This window comes from Chiloscyllium plagiosum, unplaced genomic scaffold, assembly GCF_037043375.1.
Source record: "Chiloscyllium plagiosum isolate Xiang-an unplaced genomic scaffold, Cpla_swu_hap1 HiC_scaffold_9, whole genome shotgun sequence".
Classification (NCBI taxonomy): domain Eukaryota; kingdom Metazoa; phylum Chordata; class Chondrichthyes; order Orectolobiformes; family Hemiscylliidae; genus Chiloscyllium; species Chiloscyllium plagiosum.
Genome location: NW_028270147.1, coordinates 51,841,135 through 51,862,700, shown reverse-complemented (window position 1 = coordinate 51,862,700; position 21,566 = coordinate 51,841,135). Strand labels below are relative to the sequence as shown.

Sequence of the window (21,566 nt, the reverse complement as noted above, 5' to 3'; positions counted from 1 at the left end):
TGTGGCGGCATCAAATGGGCTATTTTTTCTAAAAGTTGTCAGACGTTTTGAGTGTTGCTGTAGCTGCAATCATCCAGGCAAGTGGGGAGTATTCTGTCACATTCCTCATTTGTGCTTTGCAGATATTGGACAGGAATCAGGAAGTGAGACAACTTTGGCAATGACAACAATTGTTGCCCATCCCCAATTGGGCTCTGATTTGAATTACTTTTAGATCATTTCGGAGGACAGTGAAGACTCAACCACATTACTATTAATCAGGAGTCACATGTTGACCACACGAAGAGAGAATGGTAAAATGCTTTTCTCTAAAACATCACATGTAGACCTTTGGGATTCTGGTACAATAAGTGATTGTTGTCATTCCTGAGACTGACTTATACTTAGAGATTTTATGAATGGAATTTGATTTCAGACAGTTGCTGGTGTGTGACTTGAACCCCTCCCTGCAAACCATGCATTAGCCTAGGCCTCTGGATTGCAAGCCCAGTGACATTAACACAAGCCACCTTCTTCCTCTAGTAGATAAGTCTTATCTACTATTTATCCCTCAACTAGCACCAAAAATAATCGTCAATTCATTTCATTGCTGTGTGTGGAAGCTTGCAGTGGGCATCATTTCCTCAAAATGATGATTGTCTTTCATTGGCTGCATGTCCTGAGGTTGTGAAAAGTGCTGGAGAAGTGTATGCTCTTTCCTTTTTTTTTTACATATTGTACCATATTTCTTGAAAATTGAATTGAATTGAATTTATTGTCATATGTACCGAGGCACAGTGAAAGCTTTGTCTTGCGAGCAATACAGGCAGATCACAGAGTTAAGTAGCATAGATAAGTAAATAATAGGTAAACAGCGGCAAAAACAAAAACCCGGGTACAGGCAAATATTAAGACTTTGAGAGTCCATTCAGTATTCTAACAACAGTAGGGTAGAAACTGTTAGGAAACCGGCTGGTGCATGTGTTCAGGCTTCTGTACTTTCTTCCTGATGGCAGAGGTTATAGAAAAGCATTGCCAGGGTGAGATGGATCTTTCCCAGACTTATCAGAAACTAATGTTACAGTTTCCCACAGGGAGTCGTCATTTGTTCAAGGTGGAGTTGAAGAAGTTATGGATTTCGTGGCGTCTTGAGTTTCAACAACTCTAAACAGCTGGAGTTTGTTGGAATCCTGTTAGAAGTGAAAGATCCAAGAGATTGGATTAATGCTCTTGATTTTTTACATGACAAAATTCCCTTAACCAAGAAATTTGGCAATGGTGAGAACCGTATAGAAATGAATGCTGCTCGTTAATTTTATTCAGCCCTTTGAAAAGCACTTTGGATGCCTGGATGGAAGTGCAAAGATGCCATCAGTTTGAAAAGAGCATAAGTTTCTAATATTGGCTCCAATATGTTTCAGCTTTCTGGTAAATTCTTCACATTTAATAAACTATGCTTTCTTTCAGTTTTTAAGGATATTATCATGGTTTTTGAGAGAGTAGAAAAAGTTATATGGATTATATCCATATGATCTTTCCTGGAGGTATCTATTTAAATGGGTAGATGCACGGCTTAGTAATTCTTAGTGAACAAGACAGATGCCACTTTTCAATTGCATACTTTGGCATTTAGAACTAAAAGGGAAAGGTACAGTATTCTCAAACAGCCAAACAAGTTGCCAATCAGCAGAGTTATGGGCATACGTTTCTTCTCCTGGTGACCTTTAGAACCAGTCTGATTAGATTAGATTAGATTTCCTACAGTGTGGAAACAGGCCCTTCAGCCCAACAAGTCCACACCGACCCTCCGAAGAGCAACCCACCCAGACCCATTATGGTAGAAGGCCTGCATTTAAGTTCCACCTGTTTTTGCAATGTGTCCTGAACACATCTGAACAGTTAATTAAATTACAAAGTAAAATAGCCACTGTTATTGTGATGTTAGGGCTGGTCTGTTGGATACATTATAACAACAAAAGCATTTTGGATTTACAAAGCTCTTAAATAGGATAAACATTTTGGTATACTTCACATCAATATTTTCAAGCAAACTATAATTCCAAGTCCCACAGGATGATATTAGGTTTAGTAATGGAAAGCTTGGTCAAAATGGTAGATTTTAAGTAACATCTTACAGGAGGATAGTGTGATGGAGATCTTTATGGAGGAAGTTTCAGAGCTGAGGGCAGATGAATTCAGCTGCCAATTGAAGAACGATTGAGATTCTGATGCTAATGACCTCAGATTTACTGGAGAAGCTACTGAACAAGATAATTTGATATTATAATTTACAGATACCTCTGGTATTTTTGTGAAAAGTATAATACCAGGAAGTGCAGCAGAGCAGAGTGGGCGTATTCAAGTTTATGACAGGATCATTGCAGTAAGTGATGTTTTCTCTTCTATTATAGTTCTTTATATTTGCCTTTATTTCTTATTGCATTATTATTTTTTCCTTCATCGGCACATTAAATTTCTTTGGCATTTGATTGAAGAGTGTCTTCCCTTTCTTTACCTTTTATGCATCGAAAAAAACTCATACAGTTTTCTTTTATAATTTTTTTAATTCACTCGTGGGAAGTGGGTGTCACTGGCTGACCAGCATTTATTGCCTGTCTCTAGTTGCCTTTGAGAATGTAGTGGTGAATTACCTCCTTGAGCTACTGCAGTCCATGCACTGTAGTCCTCAGGGAGGGAATTGTAGGATTTTGACCCAGCAACAGTGAAGGGACAACATATATTTGCAAGACAGGATGATCAATGGCTTTGAGGGGAACTTGCGCTTGGTTGTATTCCCATATAACTGCTACCCTTGTCCTTCTAGACGAAAGTGGTCTTGGGTTTGGAAGGTGCTGTCTGCGGATCTTTGGTGAACTTCTGCAGTGCATCTTGTAGATAATATACATTGCTGCTACCGAGCATCGATGGTGGAGGGAGTGGATGCTGACTAGTTTACCCATATATTTATCATCTTTATTATTGTTTTCTTAGTATCCCTCTGCTGGTTTTAAAGGCTTCAATCCTCTGGCTTCTCACTAATCGTCTCCACGTTGTTTGCTTTTTCTTTAGCTTTTATGCTTACTTGACTTCCCTTGTTAGCTATGGTTGCCTTGTTCACCCCTTATGTTTTTTCTTCTTTGGGACGAATTTCTGCTGTGTCATCTGAGTTACTCGAAAAGCTCCTGCCATTTCTGCTCCACTGTCTTTCTGCTAGATTCCCCTTCCAATCAACTTTGGCCAATCTTGACTCAATTGTGTCATACAGTTACATCTCACTCGAGCTTCTCCCTCTCAAGCTGCAGGGTGAATCCTATCATATTTTGGTCATTTAGCCCCATGAGTTCCTTTGCCTTAAATGCCCTGACCACATCTGCCTCATTATACATCACCAAATCCAGAACTACCTGTTCCTACTGGGGTCTGCCAAAAGCAACGCTGAAAGAACCATCTGATAGATGAACAAGGTGATGACAGGCTACAGGGGCAGGTGTATGGGATTATGGTGAATTGAGATCAGTGTGTTCTTGTCGAAGGATGGAGCAGACTGAAGGGGCTTGCTCCAAATGTGTTCCATCCCTTTGCCCAATTAACTACCCTCATCCTGACTCTTTCGCTAGACATTTCCCTTTCCCATTCAAAATAATTCCAGGTTTCAGTTCCTGATCAGATGTAAAGTTTGATTTCTGGGGCTGTGAAAGTGCAATTCTGAATGATGTAGAAGCGCCATGCTGGGCTGTTAGAATCATTTTTAGAAAGTAAATACGTGCATGCGATGCTAAGTGAAAGAAGAATGTGTTTACTTTCACTCCCTATCAAAGCAGCACAGATTTTTACCACTCCTTACTGCAATTGTGCCCTGGGGTCAAAGTGCTACCTCCAGAGACACCTATTTAAAGTCTACTAGCGCTGTGCAAACCATTTTTCTCTTCTTGATGCTCAAGGCTAATTATAACATGGACATCTTTTTTCCTTAAGTGATTTTATTTCAATAATTAAGTCAAAGTGTGTTTCTGTCCCTTGATGCACAGTCCCCAGAGCCCTTACTCACTGAGAGGGAGAGGAGACTGAAGCAGCAAGTTGGAGAGTTGGAAAATGGGAGGCTCAGCAAGAAGATGAGTCAAGGCACGACAGTGACCACAACTTGGAGGACAGGGGCAAGAGGACCATGAGTGGGAGAGGCTACAGTTGGAGGATCAGGAATAGATCATGGGTTAGGGAGCGGGACAAGCTGCAAGTTTGAGGGTTGGCTGTGAAAGAATAGTTTAAAGTGCAGGTAAGGTTGTAAACCAGAGGGATGGTAAGAGGAAGATGTGCACTGATCAACATGGTAAAGAGAAGGGATGGGTGGCAAGTGGTAGTTCAGAAAGCAGCATTGGTCATGAGTGGGAGAGAAACAGAAAGTTACCAGATTTTTAAGACAAATAAATTTATTTTATCTTAATTTTTTTTTTCATTTACCAATCTCATATTGTTGCAATTTATTGTATTTCCATTTATAGAGTATGATGCTTTAATGTACTTTTCTGATATGAAATGCCAAAACAGACCCTAAGTAGAGTATTTGGTTTGGATACATTAAGAAAATCTGACTCAGTTAAAATAATTTCATTGAAAGTCATGATTTCCAGGAGCATAGCTACTGATTTCAGTGAGGACTGACTGTGTGTTACCATTTGCTGATCATTTTTAAAGGTTGATGGAGTTAATATTCAGGAATTTACAAATCAAGAAGGGATTGATGCTTTACGAAACACTGGAAAAACCGTCAACCTTACAATAGCAAGAAGGAAGATGGATGATGCTCACGGACATTATGAAAAAGGTTGTTTACACTGTACCTTCATCCTGTTTTTAAAAAAACTGTTTAACAAAATTCCAAAAATATCACGTTTAGTTCTGGTTGTCGATTTAATTTGAAAAAAAATTCAACCTGACTTTGAATTACGTTTCTAATTAGTCAAAAATAATTATTCACCTGATAGAAAAATATTGTAAACACTTTTCTATTCAACAAAAAATATCAACCAAACTTGTTGGAAACCTCAGTAATAATGCGCTGTGCATTATATGTAATGAAACCATAGGAAAATTTGCTTTTCTTATAGTTTAAGTTAAAAAGAGGCAATATTGTTATTTTTCTGCTATCCTCCAGAATAGTTTACTGAAAGATTGCTCTAATTAATTACAGTAATTTGACCTTTATCTTTTCCCAGCACAAGTTTTCTAATTTGTTTATATGGCTATGCTGTATTAGGGAAATGTCTCTGAGTGTATCTCTCATATACCTCCTTGTTTTCCAATGGAATAGTTTGACTTACGTGATACTTAGATGCACTGTATTTTACAGCTTAATACTCATTCATGTCTGATTTATATAACATTTGGGTCAGACAGGGAGCAAATCAAAACCAAACAGGAATAGACTGTGCCAGTTAACAATTGGTAAGTCCAAAAACTCAAATCAACAGCGATGTTTGAGAAGATTTGTAGCTCAGTTTGATGCCTCTCACTGATTATGTTCTCTAGTATGGTGATGAACCTTCACGCACAGTGAGCTAACTTACATACTTAATACAAATCAACAGTTAGTAAACAGTTACCAATAAAAAGCTTTACAGACATTTTAAAAATAATTTTGTCATCTGTCTAGTTTACTGAGAACCTGTGAAGCATAGAATTAAAATGAAACTTGACAATGCAAAAGTAAAGGGTTTGTAATTCTTAGAATGTTAAGAGGAGAAAAAACAAAAATCTATCTAATCATATTTAGAAAGCTTCAGAAATTGAAATAATGGAGACATTTCACTTCAAACTGTGCTCATAGTTGCACAGTTCTAGCTTTCATACTGTCCATAGGAACGTAGTTGACAGTTCCACTAAATGATGCCAAACGCTCTGTAGAATATTGTATACTACTTCCAATTAAACTTGGATTTTCCTAAAATTATACTCAGAAGAGACCTGTTCACTCCAACAATGAAGAAAGTGAACGTTTATTAATATAGGATGGTTTAAAATAATAAGTTCTTAAAAAATCTCAAATGGTGAGAGGTTTGTAATGCTGTCTTTAATTATGCAAGAGCTTTAATTGTACATAATTTTAACAGTCCACTCTCTTCCTTACTTTACAGCTGAACCGGATAATATAACTCCTGTGGCAAATGCAGTTTTCACTGAAAGTAGCATTCATTCTGCTGTTGAAGAGCAGAGAAATGCACAGATGCAGGAACCACAACATCAAATTGATGGTATGTGCGTTTATGTAATATTTGTGTTACATCATTCACTAGATCTAAGTGCAAAATTTAAATGAAAGTTGGAGTACAATACTGACAGAGAACTACCCCCTCAGAAACATGAACAGAAATTGTTGGAAAAAGTCAGCAGGTCGAGCAGCATCTGTGGAGAGAAAACAGAGTGGATGTTTCAGGTCCAGTGACCCTCCTTCAGAACTGAATGTAGATAGGAAAAGTTGGTGTATATGCTGAAGATGGGTTGGGGGAGCAGTAAACAATAGCTGGAAATGGAGCCCAGAGAAAGAAAACAACTGTTGAGCAGACAAAGGAATTGGTCTACCTGGAAGAATCATGAATTTCAAATGGGGGTAATTATTGGATGACAATGGCTTGGTTGTGGTAGCAGTCCATGTGTTGACAAGGCCTGGGTATGTGGGGGTTTGGGTAAGGACATGGGAGACTGCACTATCAGAATAGGAGAAAGTGAGGACTGCATATGCTGAAGATCAGAGTCAAAAAGTGCAGTGATGGAAAAGCACAGCAGGTCAGGTAGCATGTGAGGAGCAGGAGAGTCGATATTTTGGGCATCAGTCCTTTATTAGGAGCCACACTTTTTGACTCTGCACTATCAGAATGTCGATCCTCATAGATGGGACTAGCAGACTCACGCCATTTTTGTTTTGTGAAGAAGAGGAGGAAAGCTCTCCTAGTTTCCTGACTACTATTTATTACTCAGCCCACACTTCATGATATGTCAAGTGAAGATAGATTTCCAAGTTTGTTATTTTTTGTACCCTCTCTTCCTTATATATAATCTAGATTTTATCTCGAAGAATTTTGGGATTTGTTCTCTTGTTTTCCAAAAGGAAACTGAGTGAATGGTGTCTGAAGTGGAGAAAAAAATATAGCTGTTTGATACAGCTGCAGCATATGAAATAAGATATCCTGCACACTGAAACTGCACAATTTCAATTCAGCTTGCAAAATCAAATGTGGTCAAAATAATTATGTTTGTGGCTATAATTTTGTGAAGAGCTGATAGTTGGAAAGTACTCTTTCTTTAAGGTATTAAAATGAATAAAGGATGTTTAACTGAATCATTGTAATCAGTGAGCAATCAAGTGCCAAATTAATATCATTATGGATTAGACTAAAGTGGTACATTTTGCAAATAAATGGGAGAGAGGTGCTAAGTAATTTAGGGGAATAGACTCACAAATCATTAAAAGTAGCAATTCGCATTAATAAACCACTGTGGCCCTTTTCTGTGTCTGTAAGGGAATATCAGAAACAGGAATCTATGTCATGAGTCCCCACAACCTTTCCATCATTTCAAGATACAGGTAACGAGTGTGTTGGAATACCCTCCATTAGCCTGGATGAGTGTGACTTCAACAACACTCAAGATGATTGAGACAATCCAGAAAAAAACAGTCAGCCTTCTGGACACTTGATTCACCATCTTGACCATTCATGCCTTTACTATTGGCATTCAGTGGCAGCATTGTATACTGTTTACAAAATGGACTGGAGTAACTTTCCAAGTCATCTCCGACAACTTTTGAATCTCCTTTCAGCGATTTATGGAATAAATAATTCCTCACCACACACAAGCAACTACACAAGTTCTTAGGAAAGACTTGATTAGTTTAGCATGCAGAGAGCCCTGTGGACTTGTCACTGTCAGTCTGGCGCTCTTTGCTGGGTTAAATTGGCATGAGATTGACATGGATTATTTTGAAAGCAAATTTGGATAGCAGACAGATCTTCTTACTCTTTTCTTACAGAATTGCAGGAATTGCTAGGCCATTTCAAAGGACATTGGAGTTACTCACATAGTGTGGTATTTCAGCCTAATTCCTTCTGATTTTCTTTCAAAGCTAATTCAGTAAGAGGTAAAAATAAAGAGAGTGTACTACAGTAATTTCTGTCACAATTTTAAGCTCTGAGTGAAATAGCAGCCCATGTGATAACAATGCCTGGTGTGGGAGTTCTGGGATAAGGACATGGGAGAATGTACTCGGGCCCTGAAATTATTAAACTCAATATTAAGTCCAGACGGCTGCAGGGTCCCCAAGTGGAAAGTGAGGTGCTGTTCTTCCAACTTGCACTGATGATTTGGAGATGCTGGTGTTGGACTGGGGTGTACAAAGTTAAAAATCACACAACACCAGGTTATCATCCAACAGCGATGCTCCGAAAGCTAGTGTGCTTCCAATTAAACCTGTTGGACTATAACCTGGTGTGTGATTTTTAACTTGCACTGAGTCTTGGTGGAGCATTGCACTAAGCTCGAGACAGAAATGTTGAGCAGGGAACACGATGGTGAGTTGAAATGACAGGCACCCACAAGCCTGGTCATTTTTGTGAACAGATGTAGGTGTTTTGTAAAGCAGTCAGCCAGTCTGTGTTTCATCTCCCCAGTGTAGAGTAGACTATGTTGTGAACAGCGAATAAAGTGGATTGAGTGAAGGGGAAATAAATTGCTACTTCACCTGGAAGCAGTGTCTGGGGCCTTGGATAATGATGAAGGAGAAAGTAAATGGGCAATTTTTTTTGGTTGAGTGAAGTGCAGGAATATAATGCTCCCAGTATACTATTTTTAATCAGTTGTGGCAATTTCAATTGAATGAATTAATTTATTGGTTTGTTTTGGAACATTTATGTAAATAATAATTCTAAATTAATGTGACTCATTTTAATTCTAGGATCCGAACCTATTCCATCAAAAGAAGAATCGAAATCCAAATGGGAAAATTTGTTGGGACCAGAGTACGAAGTAATGGTAGGAGTTTCTTCCACTATTCAGTTGACAAGAATTGAGTATCAGGAAATAACCATATAATGCAATAAAGTTAGTGATGTTACCTCTCTTCATTTTATTTGTGAAAATTGTGGAATGTGGGTTCCATTTAGAAACGGGGGTGCAGTTTTATAGGGGCCGTAATGACAATGGTGGACTGTGGCTGATTTGTGGAAAATTGTGAGAGAGGTGGCAAGACCTTTCTTGGCAATGGGCACAACTTGCTGTATCTTTTATGCAACTGTTGAGTTTTAAGGCAAGATTCTTACTGGACAGCAGCAAGTTGCTTATCAAGGGACATTATTGCTTGTTAAATACTTTTTTAATGGCTTGTCTTGCCTCACTGATGTGTCGCTTCCAATCTTATCATATGTGCCAAAGAAAGGAGAGACCGAGAATTCTAGTTACGGAAGTCAGAGGTGGTGACTTTGGCTCACTGCTCACTTCAAAGAGCTTGGAAAGCAGGCACCAGTGTCTCATGGGATGCTCCAGATCACAGACAATGGCATCTGTTGTGCCTATCTCTGACAACACACAAATGAATAAAAGTTGACAGATCCCCAGAACCTGATCATGTGTACCCTTGAACTCTGTGAGAAGTGATTGCTGGGCCCCTTGCCGAGATATTTATATCATTGATAGCCACATGTGAGGTGCCGCAAGACTTGGAGGTTGGGTAACGTGGTGCCACTATTTAAGAAAGGTGGTAAGGAAAGGCCAGGGAACTATAGACTGGTGAGTCTGACGTTGATGGTGGGCAAGTTGTTGGAGGGAATCCTAGGGGACAGAATTTACATGCATTTGGTAATCCAAGGACTGATTAGGGATGGTCAACATGGCTTTGTGCGTGGTAAATCAAAGAGGATTGATGAGGGCAGAGCGGTAGACGTGATCTATATGGACTTCAGTAGAACATTCAACAAGGTTCCTCATGGGAGACTGGTTAGCAAGATTAGATCTCACGGAATACAGGGAGAGCTAGCCATTTGGATGCAGAACTGGGTCGAAGGTAGAAGACAGAGAGTTCTGATGGTGGGTTGCTTTTCAGGTTGGAGGCCTGAAACCAGTGGAGTGCCACAAGGATCGGTGCTGGGTCTACTGCTTTTTGTCATTTTTAAAAATGATTTGAATGTGAATATAGAAGGTGTAGTTAGTAAGTTTGCAGATGACACCAAAATTGGAGGTGTCGTGGACAGCAAAGAAGGTTACCTCAGAATACAACATGATCTTGATCAGATGGGTCAATGGGCTGAGGAGTATAGATGGAGGTTTATTTAGATAAATGCGAGGTGTTGCATTTTGAAAAAGCAAATCAGAGGAGGGCTTATGCACTTAATGGGAATGTCCGAGGGAGTGTTGCTGAACCAAGAGATCTTGGAGTGCAAGTTCATAGCTACTTGAAAGTAGAGTCGCAGGATAGTGAAGAAGGCATTTGGTATGCTTATTTTAATTGGCCAGTGCATTGAGTATCGGAGTTGGGAGGTCATCTTGTGGCTGTACAGGACATTGGTTCGGCCCCTTTTGGAATATTGCATGAAATTCTGGTCTCCTTTCTATCGCAAGAATGTTGTAAAACATGAAAGGGTTCAGAAAAGATTTACAATGATGTTGCCAGTGCTGGATGGTTTGAGCTATAGGGAGAGGCTGAATAGGCTGGGGCTGTTTTCTGTGGAGTGTCAGAGGCTGAGGAGTGACCTTATAGAGGTTTATAAAATCATGAGAGGCATGGATGGGGTAAATAAACAAAGTCTTTTCGCTGGGGTGGGGGGTCCAAAACAAGAGGGCATAGGTTGAGGGTGAGAGGGGTAAGATATAAAAGGGAACTCAGGGGCAACATTTTCACACAGAGGCTGGTGCATGGAAAGAGCTGCCAGAAGAAGAGGTGGAGGCTTGTACAATTACAGCATTTTAAAGACATTTGCATGAGTGTATGAATAGGAAGGGTTTGGAGGGATATGGAACAAGTGCTGGCAAATGGGACTAGATTGGGTTAGGATATCTGGTCGGCATGGACAAGTTGGACCGAAGGGTCTGTTTATGTGTTGTACATCTCTCTGATTTTACATGGCAGATCTCTGATCTAGGGTGTAGGTTTGCTCGCTGAGCTGTAGGTTTGATAGCCAGATGTTTCATTACCTGGCTAGGTAACATCATCAGTGGTGACCTCCAAGTGAAGTGAAGCTGTTGTCTCCTGCTTTCTATTTATATGTTTGTCCTGGATGGGGTTCATGGGGTTTGTGGTAATGTCATTTCCTATTCATTTTCTGAGGGGTTGATAGATGGTATCTAGATCTATGTGTTTGTTTATGGCATTGTGGTTAGAGTGCCAGGTCTCTAGGAATTCTCTGGCATGTCTTTGCTTAGCCTGTCCCAGGATAGATGTGTTGTCCCAGTCGAAATGGTGGTTTTTTTCATCCATGTGTAGGGCTACAAGGGAGAGAGGGTTGTGTCTTTTTGTGGCTAGCTGGTGTTCATGTGTCCTGGTGGCTAATTTTCTTCCTGTTTGTCCTACATAGTGTTTGTGGCAGTCCTTGCATGGAATTTTGTAGATGACATTGGTTTTGTCCATGGGTTGTACTGGGTCTTTTAAGTTTGTTAGTTTTTGTTTGAGAGAGTTGGTGCGTTTGTGAGGGGTCTTAGTAGTCTGGCTGTCATTTCTGAAACTTCTTTGATGTATGGTAAGGTGGTTAGGGTTTCTGGTTGTGTTGGTCTGCTTGTCGTGGTTTGTTCTTGAGGAATCTGCAGACTGTATTTTTTGAGTATCCGTTCTTCTTGAATAGTAGAGTCTCTGATCTACTCACAGCACACTTTTGCATTTCAGCGGGCACCCTGGGGTACAACTGCAACTGTCATTGTAATGCTGCAGCAAGGCCACTTTGTGGTCAGTGATATTCACCCAGTTCATGGTCTGGACTGGAATACATTTCCTAACTGTACACTTACTGTTGTAGTGCTCAGTCGCCTGAACCAACTGGAGGATACTGTATGTCTGCCTTGCACTGCCTTGCCTTGCCTTTTTATGCTTTGTTCCCTTAACCAGAAAAACCAAGCTCATAATGTTGCTGTATTATCATGCTGTTTAGCACAGACACAAAGTTGGGAAGTTGGCCGTGGTTATCAGCTGTCCTCAGTCATGCCAAGGGAGATAGATTTGTTCACGGGGTCCCTGCACAGTAATGAAAGGGCAGCCTCTGATACCAGTCCAGCAACTTGGACATTTTCAGTCAGCCAGTTGGGTGGTTAGAGTCCGGATTCCCTCCACATGAGGAGTGAGGGGTTAAATTGGGCAGCCTACCATTTGCCTTGACTCTTTGATGGGGGCTTCTTTCCAGCTGGATTGAGGGACATGGTGTCCTAAATACTGTTGGTGCAGGTGGAGAGGTGTATTGAGCAAGTAAATAGGCAGAGGGCATACAGGTAAGTAATGTTGGAGCTGCGACAGCGAGTGGGAGAACAAGTCGCAGGAAGTAAAGTGAGTGGTAGAACTTGAGCCTTGGTGGGAGGTAGTTATAGTACTAGAGAGAAAGTGAGTATGAGATTTTGGAGAGAAGATGATGGCACCTCTGGGAGAGTGGAGAATGACATTAGCCTTCTTTGTCCTGGGCTAGGCGTTCCTCCAGTTGGCTGAGATTGCTTCAATCTGGGTGGCAATCTTGGACTAGGCTGGCATGGTTTGATGTTATGGCCTTGACAGCTGGTTCTTGGAGAAAAGCAAGGTCTTCTCTTTGTACCACTCTGTCCAGCAAGATCTCCAGGTCCCTACACACAAAGCAGATATCAAATTTTCTTTGCCTGCCATGTCTGTGGCAAGTGTTAGGAACAGTGCAGTGCAGCTCTGAGCTATCAGTGCTTGTCCAGGTGCACAGTGCCCTTTTCAAGACTGCATTAGTGCCAAGACTGCTGGTCAATTTTGCAATTTCTGGTAGTGACCAATTGTTGAGGGAATGGCATATGGTAAGATGGGGGTAGAATTGTGCAAGAGGGATAGGAAGTTAATTACGTGGGTTTGAAAAGATATGGTGAGAAATTCTGCAAAAAAAACCTGATGAAACTTGCCGCTTAGAGTCATAGAGGTGTACAACATGGAAACAGGTTCTACGGTTCAACACATCCATGCTGACCAGATATGCTAAATAAATCTGGTCTCATTTGGCACATCTCCCTCTAAACCCTTCATATTCAGAGACCCATCCAGATGGCTTTTAAGTGTTCCAATGTACCAGTCTCCAACACTGGTAGCTGATTCCATACCCACCCCACTCTCTGTGTGAAAAGGTTGCTCCTCAAGTCCCTTTTAACTTTTTCCCCTCTCACCTTAAATCTATGCCCTCTAATTTTGGACTTCTCCACCTGGGGTAAATACCTTGTCCATCTACCCTATCCATTATGATTTTATGAACGTCTCCAAGGTCACCCCTCAGCCTCTAAAGCTCCAGGGAAAATAGCCCCAATCTGTTCAGCCTTTCTATAAAGCTCAAACCTTCCAACCCAGGCAACATCTTTGTAAATCTTTTCTGAATCCTTCCAAGTTTTACAACATCTTTACTATTGAAGGGAGACCAGAATTGCACCCAGTACACCAATAGTGGCCTAACCAATGCCCTGAACCGCTGCAACATGACCTTCCAACTCCTATACTCAGTGCACTGACGGATAAAGGCAAGCATACAGAATGCCTTCTTCACTATCCTCTCTACCTGCGACTCTACTTCCAAGGAACTATGAACTTGTACTCCAAGGTCTCTTGGTTCAGCAATACTCCCCAGGACCTTAGATTAAGTGTCTAAGTCCTGCCCTGATTTGCCTTTCCAAAATGCAGCACTCCGCATTTATCTAAATTAAACTCCATTTGCCATTCAAAGCTCAGATTAGACCTAACTAATCAAAATCCTGTTGTAATCTGAGGTAACCTTTTTCACTGTCCACTACACCTCCAATTTTGGTGTCATCCGCAAACTTACTAACTATACCTCCAATGTTCACATCAAAATCATTATATAAATGATGAAAAGCATTAAATCCACCATCAATTCTTGTGGCACACTGTTGGTCACAGGCCTCCAGTCTGAAAAACAACCCTCCACCACTGCCGTTCCTCTTCACCTTCAAGCCAGCATCCAAATGGCTAGTTGCCCACCCTGATGCCCAGCTTACCGGTCAATAGTTCCCTGGCTTTTCCTTATCACCTTGCTTAAATAGTAGCACCATGTTAGCCAACCTCCAGTCTTCTAACACCTCACATGTGGCTATTGATGACATAAATATCTCAGCAAGCGGCCCTGCAATTAATTCCCTAGCTTCTCGTGAAGTTTAAGGGTCCACTTGATCAGGTCCTGGGGATTTATCCACCTTTATGTGCTTCTTTTAAGATTAGATTAGATTCCCTACAGTGTGGAAACAGGTCCACACCAACTCTCTGAAGAGTAACCTACCCAGAACCCTGCATTTACCCCTGGCTGAGCCGCCTAACACTATGGGCAATGTAGCATGGCCAATTCACCTGACCTGCACATCTTTGGATTGTGGGAGGAAACCAGAGCACCCGAAGGAAACCCATGCTGACACAAAGAACGTGCAAACTCCACACAGACAGTTGCCCGAGGTGGGAATTGAACCTGGATCCCTGGCACTGTGAGGCAGAAGTGCTAGCCACTGTGCCAACCCTAAATCTACTGTTCCAATAAAACACTTATTAAAAGTACCTTAACATAATTTAAAAACCATACAGCATCTGTCATCTTTGATGTCTTTCTTCTTTCGGTCGTCGTCTTTCTTTCACTGCGAATATGTTTCATATGAAAAGGTTCCTTTGATCGAGAGGGTTTCAGTGTTTTGCGTCTTTCTTGATGGCAGTTACACCGTCTGACTTTCAAAATGCCTGCTTTTGTTAGACTGCCAACATCGGATCGTTTCATTGATTAGATGTTGGCAAAAGAATAAATTCAAACTCGATTGGATTTTTGTATCCTAGGGCATATTTTAAACTGGTTAAATTCAAATTGTTGTCAAAATAGTAACCAACTTTGGGATCCATTTCACAGCCAAATGTTACGTATTTTCAATTTTCCAGTACACTGAGACTGCTGTTGTAAGCTCTGTGCACAACAGCATTCACTGTCTCTTAAAGATACAGTACATGCCTTCAATTTCATAGCACTCAACCTTCCTTCTTATTCTTCACCAAAACCTCAACTTCTCTCGCCATCCAGCATTCCCTGCACCTACCAGCCTTCTCTTTCACCCTAACAGGAACATATTGTCTCTGGACTCTCGTTATTTCATTTTTGAAGGCTTCCCATTTTCCAGCCATCCCTTTACCTGTGAACATCCACCCTCAATCAACTTTTGAACGTTTTTACCTCAAACTGTCAAATTTGCCTTCCTCCAATTTAAAATTTTAACTTTTAGATCCGGTCTATCCTTTTCCATCACAATTTTAAAACTAATAGAATTATGGTCACTGGCCCCAAAGTGCTCCCCCACTGACACCTCAGTCACCAAGTCTGCCTTATTTTCCAAGAGTAGGTCAAGTTTTGCATCTTCTCGAGAAGGTACATCCACATACTGAATCAGAAAATCATCTTGTACACTTAACAAATTCCTCTCCATCCAAGCTCTGAACGCTATCATAGTCCCAGTGTATGCTTGGAAGGTTGAAATCCCCGACCATAACCACCCTATTATTCTTACAGATAACCGAGATTACCTGACAAATTTGTTTCTCAATTTCCCATTGAATATTGGGGGACATCTATAGTACAATCCCAATAAGGTGATCATTGTTTTCTTATTTCTCAGTTCCACCCAAGTAACTTCTCTGGATGTATTCCCAGGAATATCCTCCCTAAATACAGTCCTAATGTTATCCCTAATCAAAAACACCACTCCCTGTCCTCTCCTTGCCTCCCTTTTGCTCCTTCCTGGAGCATCGCTACCCTGGAACATGGAGCTGCCAGTCCTGTCCATCACTGAGCCATGTTTCTGTAATTGCTATGATATCCCAGTCCCATGTTCCTACCCATGCCCTGAGTTCACTTGCCTTCCCTGTTAGACCTCTTGGATTGAAATAAATGCAGTTTAATTTATCAGTCCTGCCTCGTTCTCGACTTTGTTTCTGCCTGCCCTATCTGTTTGATTTACTCCTTTTCCCAACTATACCAGTCTCAGAATGCTCTCTTTTCTCATCTTCCTGTGTTTCTCCCACCAACCCCTTACTGGTTTAAATCATCCTGAGCAACTCTAGCAAATCTACCCACAAGTCCCCTTCTAATTCCGAGGCAATCAGTCCTCCTTATCCGGTCACTTCTACCCCAGAAGAGATTCCAATGAACCAGCTATTGTGAATCATTCTCCCCTCCACCAGCTCGTCAGCCATAGCATTCATCTGTTCCATCCTCCTATTCCTACCCTCACTAGCTTGTGGCACCGGGAGTAAACCAGATATTACTACCCTTGAGGATCGGCTTTTGATGAACGGCTTTTGCCCGAACATCGATTTCGCTGCTCCTTGGATGCTGCCTGAACTGCTGTGCTCTTCCAGCACCACTAATCCAGAATCTGGTTTCCAGCATCTGCAGTCATTGTTTTTACCTTTTAAATTCCCACCCAACTTCCTATATCCTCTCCTCAGAATCTCATCCTTTTCTCTTCCTCTGTCGTTAGTTCCAGTGTGTACTACGACTTCCTGCTGGTCCCTTTTCTGTTGTAGAACATTCTGCGCCCCTGATCCTGGCTCCAGGGAGGCAACACACCATTCTGATGTCTGACTGTTGGCCCCCAAATCATCTGTCTGTGCCTCTGACTAGGGAGTCCTCTATCACAGTCAATCGTTTGGAACCTGGCATACCTGTCGTTAAATTAGAGCCAGTCTCGGTACCAGAAATCTGGCTGTCAGTGCTACATATCCCTGAGAGTCCATCAACCTCTACATTTTCCAAAACAGCATACTTGTTTGAGATGCAGATAATTGGCTGAAGGAAATGTAAGATTCAGCCTAGAGTGTGATTAAGTAGTGCAACATTTCATCCAACTTAATCTTATGGAAAGCTACTATCCAATTTAGGAATGACTTCAATTCAGTTTAATAGATTTTATGAATTATTTTTAAGCTATTTCTAGTGTACTATTTATCTTGTTTGAAGTGGATTGTAGTTAGATATATGAAAATAAAATACCATGGATGCTGGAATTCTGAAATAAAAACCAAAATTCTTGAATTATACAAATTTGGCAGCATTTGTGGAGAACAAAACAGTTAATACTTCAAGTCTGTAACTTGCTGAAAGGTCTGTTATTCTATTTTAATTGTGTTTGGATTAGCTTTTAATGTGCCAGACTTGCATATTTCAAGAGTAGACAACTGAATTGATAAGCAAATACTTAAGCGAGTGAAGATACATCGCCATGTCAACCATTTTTATACACATTTGATATCTATATATGTTTCAAAAGTCTGAATTTACTCATCACAAGCAGATAAATTGTGTGTATTTTCTTGGTCTGTGAATATTTTGAAAAATCCTGCTTCAAGCAGCTTCTGTGAATTAACAGCAATACATATAATTACTATTCTTCATGTACCCCATGAGTGTTAGAATGTTTATACAGATTTGGTCCACATTGTGTGTCTACTGAACACTTGCTCTGCTTGTTTTTTTTGGTGTCAGAAAATGCTGGGTGTAATGTTGTTAGGAAATTGAATTGCTGTTGGCAACATCCTTCCTCGCTTCTTCAAGCTTGCTGACTTGAATTCCCTTTGTCCTTAATTCACCATCTTTCTGTATTTCCTAAATCTCTATAACTAAATAAGCTCTTATACTGGGAATTTTGGCTGCCCATTTGAGGTTATTGTCGAAACGTGTGGAGCTGGAAGAGCACAGCAGGTCAGGCAGCATCCAAGGAGGAGGAGAATTGACATTTTGGGCATAAGCCCTTCATCAGGAATATGGAGGGGGAAGGGGCAAGCTGGGAAGGCAATAGGTAGATGTAGGTGAGGGGGTGATGGTGATAGGTTGGAGCAGATAGGTGGGATGGAAGATGGACAGATAGGATAGTTCCAGAGGGCAGAGCCAAGTTGGACGGTTCGATCTGGGATGAGTTGGGGCAAGGGGAGAAGAGCAAACCAGTGAATTCGACGTTGATGCCATGTGGTTGGAGGGTTCCAAGGTGGAAGATGAAGTGTTCTTCCCCTAGGTGGCGGGCGACTTGGATTTGGCAATGGATGAGGCCCAGGATTTGCAATTTCTTGTTGGGTGGGGGGTGGGGGTTGAAGTGGTTGGCCACAGGACAGTGGGGTTGTTTGGTCCATGTGTCCCAAAGATGTTCCTGAAATGTTACGTGATTAGCTGTCCTGTGTCTCCAATGTAGAGGAGACCACATCAAAAGCAAAGGATACCATATATGACGTGTTTAAATTTGCAGGAAATTCTTTGCTGGATGTGGAAAGATCCTTTGGGGCCTTGGACAGAGGTGACGAGGGAGGTGTGGACAGAAGTTTTACTTGTGGCGGCAAGGGAAGGTGCTGGGAGTGGAGGGTGGATTGGTGGGGGGGTGTGGGTCTCACTAGAGAGTCTCTGAGGGAATGGGTTCTGCGGAATGCCGATAGGTTTGGGGAGGGAAATATTTCTTCTGTCTTGGGATCCTCCAACCACACAACATCAACATCGACCACTGGTTTCCTCATCTCCCCTCCCCCCACCTCATTTTAGATCTGACCCTCCAACTTGGCACTGCTGTCTTGAACTGTCCTACCTGTCCATCTTGCTTCTTACCCATCCGCTCCATTCTGACCTATCATCGTCATCCTGCACCTGCATCCACCTATCGCCTTCCCAACTTCCTCACCCTGAGCCTCCTTTTTATCTCTCAGCCTTCTTCCTTCCCCTACTGTCTTTCCCCACCCTCCAACATTCCTGATGAAGGGCTTATGCCCAAAATGTCGATTCGCTTGCTTCTCGGATGCTCCCTGACCTGCTGTGCTCTTCCAGTTCCACACTTTTCAACTCTGATCTCCAGCATCTGCCATCCTCACTTTTTCCTGAGATTATTGTCATCTGGCTTCTCTACTCAGATCACTGACAACCAAAAATAAAGTTTGAAATGGAGACAGTAGTTTGCAGAGACAAAGATGTTGACTGTTTATTACGAATGGAGATCATGGCCAACCCAGAATTGTGATCTTGTATGCATAATTTCCGATAATAATTGAGAGCAAATTGCCTCCACTGAATAAATTAAGACTCCATCTTATGATTACTTGCCTCCATTATGTCTTAACGTCTGCTTAGAATGTTGACCTTCAACATCAATGTAACGTTGAAATATTGAATTCTGTCAAATTAACTCACGACTTTTCTTATTTATAATTAGATGCTTGATTTGGAGATTGAGACTGCCAATAATATGCAACTGCAGAAATACTCCAAGGTATTGACATTCAATACTTTCAAAGCCTCAATGATTGAAATGGTACTTTGCCATTTTTAAAATCAGAGTAGTCCAATGTTTTTCACCTTTCACTTTGTGAAAATTTTAAGTTAATTTCTGAAAAAGCAAAACCTCTGAATCCATAAGGACACTAAAGATTTGCAGAATGCTTGGAAAAAGGCAAACACATAATAGAACATAGAACATAGAAAAATACAGCGCAGTACAGACCCTTTGGCCCTCGATGTTCTGCCGATCCAAGCCCACCTAACCGACACTAGCCCACTATCCTCCATATGCCTATGCAATGCTTGTTTAAATGCCCATAAAGAGGGAGAGTCCACCACTGCTACTGGCAGGGCATTCCATGAACTCACGACTTGCTGAGTAAAGAATCTACCCCTAACATCTGTCCTATACCTAGCACCCCTTAATTTAAAACTATGCCGCCTCGTAATAGCTGACTCCATACGTGGAAAGAGGTTCCCATGGTCAACCTTATCTAAACTCCTAATCATCTTGTACACCTCTATCAAGTCACCCCTAAACCTTCTTTTCTCCAATGAAAACAGCCCCAAGTGCCTCAGCCTTTCCTCATACGATCTTCCTACCATACCAGGCAACATCCTGGTAAACCTCCTCTGCACCCGTTCCAGTGCCTCCACATCCTTCCTATAGTATGGCGACCAAAACTGCACATAATACTCCAGATGCGGCCGCACCAGAGTCTTATACAACTGCAACATGACCTCAGGGCTCCGGAACTCAATTTCTCTACCAATAAAAGCCAGTACGCCATATGCCTTCTTCACCGCACTATTTACCTGGGTGGCAACTTTCAAAGATCTGTGTACATGGACCCCAAGATCCCTCTGCTCATCCACACTATCAAGTATCCGACCAGTACCCTGTCTCTTTGTTACTCTTACCAAAGTGAATCACCTCACACTTAGCTACATTGAACTCCATTTGCCACCTTTCTGCCCAGCTCTGCAACTTATCTATATCCCGCTGTAACCTGACACATCCTTCCTCACTGTCAACAACTCCACCGACTTTCGTATCATCCGCAAACTTGCTCACCCAACCTTCTAGCCCCTTCTCCAGGTCATTTATAAAAATGACAAACAGCAATGGTCCCAAAACAGATCCTTGCGGAACACCGCTAGTAACTGCACTCCAAGATGAACCTTTACCATCAACTACTACCCTCTGTCTTCTTCCATCCAGCCAATTCCTAATCCAAACCTCCAACTCACCCTCAATGCCATTCCTCCGTATTTTTTGCAGTAGCCTACCATGGGGAACCTTAACAAACGCCTTACTAAAATCCATATGCACCACATCTACCGCTTTACCGTCGTCTACCTCCTCAGTCACCTTCTCAAAGAATTCAATAAGGTTTATTAGGCACGACCTGCCCTTCACAAAACCATGCTGACTATCCTTGATCACATTATTCCTATCCAGATGTTCATAAATCCTATCCCTTACAATTCTGTCTAAGACTTTGCCCACAACAGAAGTGAGACTCACCGGCCTTAGTTACTAGGGTTATCCCTACTCCCCTTCTTGAACAAGGAACCACATTTGCTATCCTCCATTCTACTGGCACTATTTCTGTAGACAACGAGGACATAAAAATCAAGGCCAATGGCTCTGCAATCTCCTCCCTTGCTTCCCAGAGAATCCTAGGATAAATGCCATCAGGCCCAGGGGACTTATCTATTTTCACCCTTTCCAGAATTTCCAACACCTCTCCCCTCCATACCTCAAAGCCGTCCATTCTAATTAATTGTGACTCAATATTCACATCGGCAACAATGTCCTGTTCCTGAGTGAATACTTTTCGTCAGTATTCATTCAGTGTCTCCCCAATCTCTTCAGCCTCTACATGCACCTTCCCACTACTGTCCTTGACTGGACCTATTCCTACCCTAGTCATTCTTTTATTCCTGACATACCTATAGAAAGCCTTAGGGTTTTCCCTAATCCTACCAACTAAGGACCTTTCATGTCCCGTCCTTGCTGCTCTTAGCTCTCTCTTCAGATCATTCCTGGCTAGCTTATAACTTTCAATCACCCCAATTGAACCTTCACACCTCATCTTTACATAGGCCGCC

The 21,566-nt window shown here is 41.6% G+C and overlaps 1 protein-coding gene across 3 annotated transcripts in view; it reads left to right on the top strand.

Annotated features, from left to right (window-relative positions):
• Positions 1-21,566, top strand: part of patj (PATJ crumbs cell polarity complex component) — a 405,565-nt gene that overhangs the window by 30,312 nt on the left and 353,687 nt on the right. For all 3 annotated transcript variants that reach the window (XM_043699258.2, XM_043699257.2, XM_043699256.2), the window contains exons 10-14: positions 2,274-2,362; positions 4,672-4,801; positions 6,111-6,227; positions 8,924-9,000; positions 19,387-19,443. In XM_043699258.2, coding sequence (XP_043555193.2) covers positions 2,274-2,362; positions 4,672-4,801; positions 6,111-6,227; positions 8,924-9,000; positions 19,387-19,443 — 470 coding nt within the window. The remainder of the gene's footprint in view (positions 1-2,273; positions 2,363-4,671; positions 4,802-6,110; positions 6,228-8,923; positions 9,001-19,386; positions 19,444-21,566) is intronic.